A 13,179-nucleotide genomic window follows, 5' to 3' on the forward strand; every position below is an offset into this window, starting at 1 on the left:
CTGGATCCATTAGTCTTTGTGCTTTGTTCTGAAAACAAACATCGAAGACAATAATGGTTAGGAGGTGCAGAAAGGGAAGCTTGGATTGAGAGGCCCTTATGAGATGCGGGGCTCCACAGCTTTGGGTGTCTTGATTGCATTATGCCTGATGCAGTTTTACCCCAAGATGCCAGCACATAGAGGTGAGCAACATTCCATTCCGCAGATGTGACCTCTGGAGCCCTCTGGGGGTGAAAGGTGTGAATAAAATGGTTAAAGCAAAATAGCTCTGTGCGCTATTCTTTGAAGTGGCATACCAATGTTTTTGCATAGGAGAACATACAAACTCCACACAGACTGGTATGATGCAAGATTGGAAGGCCTGATGAGATTCTGGCGAGCAGCAGCTTTAATGAGCATTCATGACTTGCAAATGAATGCAAATGGTGTTCAAGCCACCAAGCAACACGAGAGCCAACCCACCAACAACCTGTCATTGGGAGAATTGCAACGTGTTTTTACACCAGTGGGTTTCCAGTTTTTGACTCCCGCTAGATTCTCTGTCCCCGCCCATCACCAAACCCGCCAAGGGCAGGATGGCCAAGCATAGGAATGGAGGTTCGCCCTAGTCTGTCATTTACTTTGTAAAGAACGGATACCATGAATAAATTTTGACAGTGTTTCCTGAGATCTTGTAGAATAATTAAGTTATCCTGAGTTATAGCAACTCATTTTTATGGTATACTTACAATGACGATATATAGGACTGGATTTTAATTCCGGGATCCTGATCCCAACATTCAGATGCACTCTGGGTCAGGACTCTGGAACTGCTGATAGCAGGACTTTGGAAATAATTTTGGAAACCCTTTATATAGAAACAAGAAACCCTACAGTACAGAAAGAGGCCATTCGGCCCATCGAGTCTGCACCGACCACAAACCCACCCAGGCCCTACCCCCATATCCCTACATATTTACCCACTAATCCCTCTAACCTACGCATCTCAGGACACTAAGGGCAATTTTTAGCATGGCCAATCAACCTAACCCGCACATATTTGGACTGTGGGAGGAAACCGGAGCACCCGGAGGAAACCCACGCAGACACGAGGAGAATGTGTAAACTTCACACATATATGGCTCCACACATATATATTTATATGGCTGATTAAGGATGGCAGGTGGGCTCCAGATGCAGGAGAGCCAATAGGACTGACTTTAGCACTGTCAGATCAGCCACCCCACTGTCAGAGGTGGGAGCTGCTGATGTACCATAGGAAGTAATTGATGCCAAAACATTGAATGTATTCAAGAGGCAGCTGGATATAGCACTTGGGGCGAATGGGATCAAAGATTATGGGGAAAAAGCAGGATTAGGATGATTAGCCATGATAATGAATGGCGGAGCAAGCTCGAAGGACCAAATGGCCTCCTCCTGCTCCTATCTTCTATGTAGGTCGGAGAGAGAGAGGACATTTTAAGGTGAAGACCGTTGACAAATTTATAAATACACTGCTGCTGGGACCAAGTGAATTTGGTGAAAGTAGGGAATTTAGCTCTCAGGATGGAATCCTGGTCTACTCTCAGGAGGCCAGCCCAGGTCTGGCAGGCTTTTAAAATTGGTGCCAGCACTTGTCTGTATCAGCTGATGGCGAGATAGCACCTCATGGCTTGCCTGCACCACAGTTTTGGATGATGCCCATGCCTCCAGGCTGTTAATTGCCTGCCACCTTGTGGTCATGTTCAGCTGGCTGCATTGCTTTTGTATAGTGGCAATGCCTGCTTCCAGGTCACCGCTGAGACCTTGGCCGTGCACGTTAACTTCAGTCCCACCGTAAGATAATTCGCACAATAGTAAATTCAGCTGAGCTTGGAGTAGGTTCACTGAGGCCCAGACCTCTTCTGCATACCACCCTAACCACACCCGGAAACAACCCACTGTCAGACATGGGACCTGTTTGAATGCTGTGGATATTTGCAGCCAAGCTCTGGAGATTTATGGTAGAGTTGGCAAACAAGAAAACTGAAAGATTTTCAATCCATCCTCCAGACAGAAGGCCATGTGGAAATGGAAGTGGTGCAAATCTGCTTGATTGATGATAGCTTTTTATCATCATTCAACCACGACTCTTAAAATTTCAAAACTAGTCAGATTCTCACAAAAGATATCTGCTGAACTGGACAGGTTAATTTGGTAGGAGAAAAATGCGGAATTTGACTAAAAGCAATTGCAGATACCCAGAAACGAGAGGAGACGCGATCTCTCCAACTACTCTTAGTACTACTGGATGGCATGAACTGAGACAACAGTATCATCTACAAACACCTTGCAAATCACTCTTGAGACATAATGGAACAATAGTAGTATAATAGTAGTACGCTGCAGGTTTAACCACAGCCCTGCCTACATTATCTGAAGACGACAACAGGATGTAGCAATTCAGTTTTACATTTACAAATACTGTCAACATCATCAGCCGTATGATGCAAAGCCAGTGTTGACCTATATTCCAGTGCAAAGATATCACGCCTGGTAAAACCAGGGCCTTTGAAGGTTCTTACAGCTAATTCACAATGGAGCCACTAAAACTCTTCACACCTTCTGAGTTCAATTACAGCTCAATTACACCTTTTGCATTTTCCAAATGAAACACCTCTTGTATGATCAAGGCGGGGCCATAGCTACTTCGTTACCCTTAGACATGAGAACCTATTCAAATCCTATAAAGACCCAAAGAAACTCATTTCTGAAGAACATTCTACCTTTATTTTGATGTGAATAGACAATACAAATACAGTAAAAGCCACCCAGGAGCGAGATGTTAATTAGTTTCCATCTCATGCAAGTCCATTTGTAACAAACAATTTTTGCCAGCTGCAGCTCAAAAGGTGAAATTAAATTCAACATGTGAACATGCCCATCCCCTACAACATCCCTGGTTTCACAAATGGCACCACAATGCCTAGATAGAATGCGGGAAGATTGTGGCGGCAGATATTGCAAGTTTCATGTGTCGATAGTGCTTAAGCTGTGGTTTCACTGGCAAAATCTGCTGTCTAGAATATACAAGATTGTTGAGCATATAGTCAAGCCATCTCACTGCTATCTGAGCCTTTCCATGGTTGCTGCCAATAACTGGGCATGAATGCCTCTTGTGTTTCCAAGTAATCAGTCTGATGAGACAAGCCTCTGAGGTGATAGCTGCTGTACTTACCTTACCTGGTAATGTTGATCAAGGTACTATTGGAACATTGCTCTGCCTGGGAATATTTTTTTTATTCATTTATGGGACATGGGCGTCGCTGGTTGGCCAGCATTTATTGCCCAGCCCTAGTTGCCCTTGGAGGGCAGTTGAGAGTCCCACATTGCTGTGGCTCTGGAGTCACATGTAGGCCAGACCAGGTAAGGACGGCAGATTTCCTTCCCTAAAGAACATTAGTGAACCAGATGGGTTTTCCGACAATCAACAATAGTTTTGTGGTCATCAGTAGATTCTTAATTTCAGATATTTTTTATAGAATTCAAATTCCACCATCTGCCATGGTGGGATTCGAACCCAGGTCCCCAGAACATTCACTGAGTTTCTGGATTAATAGTCTAGCAATAATACCACTAAGCCATCACCTCCCCCTAGTACAAAGAGGTTAAACCAGTGGGAAATTTTTCAAAATATAATTCCCATTCTTGCTGCCAATAGCTGCCTGGCTGAAACACCTGTGACATTCCCCTGAATGACCTGATATCAGACAAAGGAATTTTGCATCAACCTATCTGCCTGTAGATGTGACCAAAGCTGTGAATATGCAGTCGAAAAGATCCATTAGAAGTGGTGCAGAGAAAAATCACAAGCTGATCCGTGGTGATGTGATTACTTGAAGAAAAAGCTGGAGAAACTGGGCTTTTGAGCCTTGAAAGAAATGAAGAGGAGATCACATAGATGTGTAAAAGATACCAAACAGAATTGAGAGGTAGATCCTTAACACAACTTCAAACAGAATCAAAACCCTAAGACAAGGCTTAAATTACTAAAATGTAAACTAAGAACTGATGCTAGGAATGTCTTCTTCAAGCTGAGTGATTTTCAGGTGGAATGGACAGCTGGATAGGATGGTAGGAAGTATTTAGATACCCGTGTGGGAATGTGAATTCATACTTCCGATGTTTCCCAATATACTTCATTGTTTGTAGGATCAGCACATGATTAGTTAAAACGGCTTTGAGTTTTTGCTGAGTATGGATGCTTTGTGAAGCAGGCGTAGTTGAAGAAAGATAATTTATCCATGTTTTGCGAGTCTGGACCATGGTTTGGTCACTGTTTATAATAATAAAGTGATTGAAGAGCGTAAATGAACCTTATAACCATCAGAGGGATTGATGGGAGTGTATCTTTTGGTGCCATGTTATCTGAAATCTGCTTAGTGTGTCTTTTAATGTATTATAATTTAGTCTTAGCATACATCAAATGTAAAGATCAAAAGGTAGAATTAGTACAAATGTTGTGCGGAAACCAGTGTTTGCTGTAGCCATGCTGGAATTGTGAAGCGTGATACCTGAGTTCTTATAGTGAATTGTGAACTCAGTACTAGAGAATCATACAATCATATGTGAGTGTATTATATGATTTAACTGAGTAAATATGATCCCCTTAAAAGCAAAGATCTGATTCTGCGGTGGTTGCAACCAATGTTGATATTTAAAGTATTGAAACAAAATGTAGCAGGAAGGTGGTCGAACAATTTAGACAGTGGTTTCTTTTTGGGCTGGATGAGGAAGGATGGGTAAAATGGCTTTTATCTGTTGGTATTTAATGAACATTGCCGAAACAGCTGCCAGCACTAATACAACTCACTGGAACCAGCCCCAGGACACCAATAGCTGTTATAAAGCTCACTCACTATCATTTTGCATCATTCTGTTGCAAACACCGAATCAGACACACTACACCACACTAGCAATGGATGAAAGTTTGTCAGTTGTAACCAAGAAATTATTGTAAAAACTCTTGAAAGCCTCTAATAATTAAGTGATCAAGGCAAAAGAGCGTTTTTTAAAATTCATTTGTGTGACATGGGCATTGCTGGCTGACCTGTATTTATTGCCCACCCCTAGTTGCCCTTGGAGGGCAGTTGAGAGTCAACCACATTGCTGTGGCTCTGAAGTCACATGTAGGCAGACCGGGATGGCAGATTCCCTTCCCTAAAGGACATTAGTGAACCAGATGGGTTTTTCCGACAATCGACAATGGTTTCATGGTCATCAGTAGATTCTTAATTCCAGATTTTTTTATTGAATTAAAATTCCACCACCTGCCGTGGCGGGATTCGAACCCGGCTCCCCAGAACAATAGCTGAGTTTCTGGGTTAATAGTCTAGCGATAATAACAGTCAGCCATTGCCTTCCCCATAAATCACACATAATGACATGGAGAGAAATTAGTTGGTACCAAATATAGTGTTATCTGCCATATTGGAAAGATGATGTGTAGATGCCGGCTTTTGACTGGGGTAAGCACAGTAAGAAGTCTCACAACACCAGGTTAAAGTCCAACAGGTTTATTTGGCAGCACAAGCTTTCGGAGTCTCGCTCCTTCATCAGGTGAGTGAAGAGCTGTGTTCACAAACAGGGCATATACAGACACAAACTCAATTTACAAGATAATGATGAGCTTTTGGAGCGCTGCCCCTTCATCAGGTGACTCACCTGATGAAGGAGCAGCGCTCTGAAGCTTGTGATTCCAAATAAACCTGTTGGACTTTAACCTGGTGTTGTGAGACTTCTTACTGTAAACACAGAAAGGGGGAATCCTCAGTTGAGGAAAAAGGAAGACATGTCAGAAGTGCTGTTGTTGAAGGTAGCCTCATCAAAATAGATGTAACAGAGGCAGAGAAATTGGGAGAATAGAATGGAGTCCTTACTGAAAACAGAGTGTGAGATGATATAATTGAGATAACTGGGAGTTGGTGGATTTGCAATGAATATTAGTGGACAGTCTATTCCCAGAAATGGAGACTGGGAAGTCAAGGAATAGAGGGAAGTGTTGGAGGTGGACCATGTGAAGGGGAGAGAAGGGTGGAAGTTGGAAGCAAAATTGATGAATTTTTCCAGTTTTGGATGAGGGCAGGAAGTGGCACCAATACAGTCATTGAATTATCAGAAAAGGAGTTGTGGGTGGGGGCTGGAGTAGGACTGGAACAAGGAATGTTCCACATACCCCACAAAAAAGACATTCATAACTAGGGCCCATGCAGGTGCCCACAGCCACATCTTCTATTTGGAGACAGTTAAAGGAGAAATTGTTCAATGAGAGAACAAGTTCAGTCAGGCGGTGGAAGTTGGTGGCGGATGGCGACCATTCAGGCCTCGATTCAAGGAAGAAGTGAAGAGCCCTCAGACTATCCTAGTGGGGATGGAGGTGTAGAGGGTTTGGGCACCCATTGTGAAGAGGAGATGATTAGGGCCAGGAAACTGGAAATGATGTAGGATGTCAAAAGAATAAAAATGGGAAGAGGGTGGACAAGGGGAGAGAAAATAGAGTCAAAATGGGAAGAAGTATGTTCAGGGGGACAGGAACATGCTGAAATAATGGTTCTACAGTGATAGTCTTTGTAGTAGAGAGTCCCTTTAAGGGGCATGTATTCGGAGGGTCATGTGACCCGATCGTCCAATTTGGCAGGAGCATACAAATCCCAGGGCTAAGCGCGAGCTTTTACCATCAGAATCGATCCTACAGCTGAATAAAGAAGATGCATATTGAAGCACCCTGTACATGGTTTGAGTTAGTTAATAAATAGTTGTTGTTTTTAATCTGGTGGTCGTCAGTCATTACAATGATCACTGATAGCATCTGTGGGGAGAAAATTGAGCCAACGTTTCGAGTCTAGATGACCCTTTGTCAGAGCCATGGTAAACCACAACGATTGTTGATTTTGGGAAGGAGTAGAAGCAGGCTATACGGGATTGAAAGATTATGAGGTTGGAGGCTGTGAAGGAAAGATCTCCAGAGGAAATGAGGTAAGTGACAGTCCTGGAAACAATGGCTTGGTGTGGGGTCTTTGTCCACGCAGGCAGGAAAAAGAGTCTGTGAGTTGGTGCTCAGCCTCTGCAAGATAAATGTGTCAAGTTTTGCAAAGCATGTCAGCAATTGTTGTGGTTTACCATGGCTCTGACAAAGGGTCATCTAGACTCGAAATGTTGGTTCCATTCTCTCCCCACAGATGCTATCAGGCCTGCTGAGATTTTCCAACATTTTCTGTTTTTGTTTGAGGTTTACCAGACTTGATTCCTGGGATGGCAGGATTGACCTATAAAATTCGAACAAGACTAGACAGGATTAATGCAAGAAGGATGTTCCTGATGGTTGGGGTGTCCAGAACCAGGGGTCACAGTCTGAGGACACAGGGTGGACTATTTGTGACAGAGATGAGGAGACATTCCTTCACTCAGAGAGTGGTCAGCCTATGGAATTCGCTACCACGGGAAGTAGTTGAGGCTAAAACATCAAAAATTTTCAAGATGCAGTTAGATATAGCACTTGAGGCAAAGGTGGGATCAGGCTATGAATTGAATGATCAGCCATGATCATAATGAATGACAGAGCAGGCTCGAAAAGCTGAATGGCCTCCTCCTGCTCTTCTATGTTTTTATGCGTACTTGCATCATGAATCAGTAATTTGTAATCTTTAGTGTTGCAAATCAGTGACCTGTTGGGCCCTCTGCTATGCAATAAAACATATGAGCTGTAATAGAAAGTTTTATGTGCACTATACCATTAACAGTCAGTTATTTTCAGACAATGATTCAATCAGAGATGTTCAACATTTTGCTCCCATGATTTAGAATGCAATCTGACAACTGCAACCTTGACTCTTGAATTCTGTCTCATAATCCAGAGATCTATCCATTTGTTACTTTCTACATCACAACTGACTTAAAAAATGCTCATTGTGCAGGTAAAACTAGGAATAGTTTCTATATTTTGGTTAAAACCAATTTCTCTTCTGTTGTAATGTTTATTTTTTCTTATTTTGACCATTTCAAAATCATTTGAAAAAGAGAGATTGCATCTTTAAAACAATCCTAATTCTTTGTAGATCTTGGGTTTTTCCTATTAACATGACTGTTGTCTCTTATCTTAAACATTCCCTACTCTGAATTCTGAGAATTGATTTGTGAAAAGGACTAATGTTCAGTTCTTTTCCCTGAAATGGTGCTACAATTCCAGTATTGCTGTTAGATATGCTGTACCTACTGAAGTAAATCTTTCTAAGAGCTTCTAATCAGGGCAGCGTGATTAGTAGCAGTCAGGCAATAATTAATGAACAGCATGTTAAAAACAAAACAAGTTGCAGAATTTATGTAAGTGCAGCAATGATAGGGTACATGACCCCACTGTTTGTGAGATTGAAATGAGGCTCAGAATTGCAGTGGTTTGGGTGTGGTGAGGCTAGGCCTCATTAATGCAACAGAGTTAGAAAAGAAGGATCAGAGGAATATCTAAAATATTCTGTAAATCAGTAGATATTGGGGCACTGGTCAGATTTAAAGTCATTGGGGAGTTTTTTTTACATTTTATGCATTTTTTTATATGAGAGAAAATAAAGCTGTAACGCAGGCTTTATCTTTTGATTCTTTTATACCAGCATAATAAGTATTCATTACTGCCAAACAATTCCTCTGGTGCTGAAAATTAACTTCTACAAGTGTGGAGTCTCATTAAGTGAAATTTTAATTATTGTTGGAGACTTAAAGGGTTCTTTTTAGCTTTCTCTTTCAGTCTCATTTATCTTAAAAGTTTTTAGTCACAAATAGGCTTACATTAACACTGCAATGAAGTTACTGTGAAAATCCCCTAGTCACCACATTCCGGTGCCTGTTCGGGTATACTGAGGGACAATTTAGCATGGCCAATTCACCGAACCTGCACATCTTTGGACTGTGGGAGGAAACTGGAGCACCCGGAGGAAACCCATGCAGACACAGGGAGAATGTGCAAACTCCACACAGACAGTGACCCAATCCAGGAATTGAACCCAGGTCCCTGGCACTGTGAGGCAGCAGTGCTAACCACTGTGCCGCCCACTCTCACATTCTCCTTCACATTTCTTTCCCCTGCTTATTTGGCTTTCAGCACATGATTTGGCATTGAATTAAATACTTCCTGGTTTATGCCCTAACTCCATCAACAAGGATTCTTTAATCTAACTGGCGAAGTCGATACACAGTTGCTTGCCCTATTCAAAAAGGTCCCAATCCCCTTCAGAGGGCACCGTGTGAAATAGATTATTAACTTCTGCAAGTTCCAATGAAAAAAAACCCATAGAAAGTGTGCTGGCAAGTGTAAGTGTAATGAAATGCTGGCAGTGTTTGCTCATTGTTGACCACAAAATCTGAGCAAATGTTTCGAGTCAATTGTCTTTCATTAGTTTGGAAGGCGCACATGAGAGATTAACAACCTATAAACAAGTACAGATCCAGGGAAAGGGAAAGGATTATGGGGCAGGGTGGAGGAGAAAACAAAGGTGAATGTCTGTGAGAGAGTTAAGGGAAGCAGATCATTTGTTCGTTCTTCTCCCCTTCTTACCCCACTCCCTCTCTTTTGCCTACATCTGCACTTAAAAACTATTTAATCTCTAAAATCTTCCAATTCTCAAAAAAGGCCATTGTCTTGTAATGAAGACTGTGGCTGGAATTTTATCGCCTCGCCCGCACGAGGCTCGTAAGATCGCGCCCAAGGCCAACGGAGAATGCCGTTCTGCGAGCCTCGCTCGCCCCAGAATCGGGGCAGGCGTGCCCGTAAAATCAGGGCCTGTATATCTCACCACAGATGTGCCTACCTTGCTGAATGTTTCCTGCCATTTTCTTTTTTATTGAAATAAAGTGCCTGTTTTTAACTAATTCCTAATTGATTTTTGTTTTGCAGCCCCTTAGCAAATACCCACCATTAGTAAACGACATCTCTTTCTGGATTCCAAAAGAAGGATATGAAAAAAATGATTTCTACGACTTGGTACGAAATATCGGCGGTGACCTGGTAGAGAAGGTCAGCCTCATTGACTATTTTACACATCCAAAGTAAGTACCTCATTACCTTGAAAGAATGAATATGTGTGCTGACAGATGCCTTGGTTAGTCAGACAGAGAGGTGGAATTTCTTGTGTATTTGTGCCCAGTGACCTGGGGCCATTGGAGCATGAAGCAAATACTCAGCATAAATAATCAAAGAAACTTCGATGCAAGTCTGTTACATGCATGATTGCACTACACCTGAATTTCCTCATTCTTTTACACACGATTATCAATCCCTACGCCCAAATCCATCTGAACTCATTAAAATGGCAATGGTTTGGGTGTGGTGGGACTAGGCCTCATTAATGCAACAGAGTTAGAAAAGAAGGATCAGAGGAATATCTAAAACATTCTGTAAATCAATAGATATCGGGGCACTGGTCAGATTTAAAGTTATTGGGGATCTTTTTTACATTTTATGCATTTTTTATATGAGAGAAAGTAAAGCGGGGCCACTGTAACACAAAGGGCCTGATTTTAGCATTTTGAGTCTAAGTGCCGAATCTGGGCGTCAAATAGATCCGAGCCTGGAATCCTCTTTGCAGCGCGCCCATACGCTTTTTGCCGGCTCCAGTCCGATTTGCGCTGTGGGCGGGACTTAGCGCTGCAAGACCAATCGGAGCTCTGAACTGCGCATGCGCAGTTCGAAAAAAATCCGAAGGTGCACGCCCGGGCGCGAAAGAAAAGACAGCAGAGAGGGGGGGAGGATGGACTTGGGAGAATCTTGCAAACTGAAAATAATGTAGCATCCTCTTTGTGCTGCCTGATTATCTATGGGAAAGGTAATTAAACTACAGTGTCCTAGTGAGCAATTAGTGACCTGTATAATACATTTGTGATCTGTAACTGGATTGTTGATGCTCAAATGTTCAGAGTCCTGTGGTGAACTTGGAAGAATTGTCCCCGTGGTAGAACTTGGTTGGAAATAAGATTCAAGGAGATTACTAAATCTTGTTTTCATCTGAACATTGCACAGAATTAGAGGAATTCCCTTTGGAAGATAATGTCAAAATTATAATCACAGGAACTAAAACCTGACAGTCAAAGATTTGGGGAAATATTTCAAAATATGGATGGGGGGATATATATTTTGAAATATTTTAATTTCAGTTTGCAAGATTCTCCCAAGTCCATCCTCTCCCCCCCAACCAGAGATCCATCTGAGCCTGCCCCGCTCCTCCGGCAGACGCCAGCGGAAGGCCAGGAAGGTGCTCCAGGCTCTCGAGGGGCTGCAGGTCGGAAGGATGGTGGAGGGAGACCAGCGATCGAGGTAGGTTGGGGGTGTGCTCTGCCGAGGGGGGCCTGCCTCCCAGGGGTGTCCGATCTCAGGGGGGTTCTGCCGGGGTGGTTAGCGGGGGGGTCCGCGAAGGATGGTCGGGGAGGATGGGCTTCGGAGATTCCCCTGCAGAATAGAAATCTGCTTTGGACTTTTATTCTGCAGGTCGCTAAAAACGCGGATCCGGATTGGGCCGCGCGGTGGTAAAGTGGGATTTGGCGGTAGAGTTGGGCGCGCAGTTCATTAAGTCGATTTAAATGCATGCAAATGCATTTAAATCATTGGGCCGCCTGATTCGGGTGTGGGAAATGGGTGTCAGTAAAGCCGCAATCTGCTCGGATTCGGGTGCAGATCGCATTAAAGGCCCAATGCCCGACTTTACCGTGAAGTTTTGGTAAAATCGGGCCCAAAGGCTTTATCTTTTGATTATTTTATACCAGCATAGTAAGTAAGCGGCACGGTGGCACAGTGATTAGCACTGCTGCCTCACAGCGATGGGACCTGGGTTCGATTCCAGGCTTGGGTCACTGTCTGTACGGAGTTTGCACGTTCTCCCTTGTGTCTGCATGGGTTTCCTCTGCATGCTCCGGTTTCCACCCACAGCCTGAAAGACCTGCTGGTTAGGTGCATTGACCCGAACAGGCACCGGAGTGTGGCGACTGGGGGAATTTCGCAGGAACTTCATTGCTGTGTTAATGTAAGCCTTACTCGTGACTAATAAATTTTTAAAGAAGTCTTCATTACTGCCAAACAATTTCTCTGATGCTGGAAATTAATTTCTACAAGTGTGGAGTCTCATTAATGAAATTTTAATTATTGTTGGAGATTTAAAAGGATTTTTTTAGCTTTTCTCTTTCAGTCTCATTTGGCATTCAATTAAATACTTCCTGGTTTATGCTGGTTTATGATAAAAACTGCACGCATGAACTTGGTGTAAATACACTGATTCAAAACAGGCATAAATTACATCCCAAATTTTAGGTGCAGCAAGAACCAAAGACATTTTTGTGATGTTGCGTGCGATTTGAGTAATTTTTAAAGCTTATTCTTACTGAGACTTGCAGTGCATTTTCTGCTTCTTTCAATGCTTTTTTATGACATCAGTGGGAGTCACATTAAAAATTGAAAAGTTTTCACGATTGCATGTTCTAGGACATGTTGTACCTAATTTTCAAAACATTCTTTTTATACTCAAGCAAGGAAATTGGCCCCATGAATGGGCTTAATTTCTGAAGTAACATTCCAATTATACTCCTGCATAAAACTTTACACCACTATCACCTGGCTGCTGAAAATGAAAAGAAGTGCATTTAAACTCTTTTGTTTCTGCAAATCAAGCATAAAAGTTTAATTTTCAGCATAGCAATGGGTTAAATTAAAAACTAAATCATAACAGCTGATGTCATAGCCATTATCGGGTCGATTTTTCATGTTTGGGAACAAAAATAGTGGAATTATTAGCTTGCTTGTAGATCAAAATTGTATCAAGATTCTGGTCCCACTTTGGTTGAAATCGAAGTCTTAACTCCAGATTGCACCAAATTTAAAATTATAGTTTTATTTTAAGTATTCTTTTCCTTTTATAAATCAACCAATCATTATTACTGCCCAAAGAACATTTGGGTTCACATCAGGACCATCTCTATCTAATATTCATGGCTACTGATTTGATTTGATTTGATTTATTATTGTCACATGTATTAGCATACAGTGAAAAGTATTGTTTCTTGCGCACTATACAGACAGAGCATACTGTTCATAGAGAAGGAAACGAGAGAGTGCAGAATGTAGTGTTACAGTCATAACTAGAGTGTAGAGAAAGATCAACTTAATGCGAGGTGGTCCATTCAAAAGTC

At 42.3% G+C, this 13,179-nt stretch overlaps 1 protein-coding gene across 13 annotated transcripts in view; it reads left to right on the top strand.

The window, feature by feature from the left end:
* fars2 (phenylalanyl-tRNA synthetase 2, mitochondrial) overlaps positions 1-13,179 on the top strand; it is a 421,493-nt gene that overhangs the window by 289,502 nt on the left and 118,812 nt on the right. For all 13 annotated transcript variants that reach the window (XM_078199216.1, XM_078199190.1, XM_078199225.1 and 10 more), the window contains one exon: positions 9,902-10,053. In XM_078199216.1, coding sequence (XP_078055342.1) covers positions 9,902-10,053 — 152 coding nt within the window. The remainder of the gene's footprint in view (positions 1-9,901; positions 10,054-13,179) is intronic.

This window comes from Mustelus asterias, chromosome 2 (genome assembly GCF_964213995.1).
Source record: "Mustelus asterias chromosome 2, sMusAst1.hap1.1, whole genome shotgun sequence".
In the NCBI taxonomy this organism is placed as follows: domain Eukaryota; kingdom Metazoa; phylum Chordata; class Chondrichthyes; order Carcharhiniformes; family Triakidae; genus Mustelus; species Mustelus asterias.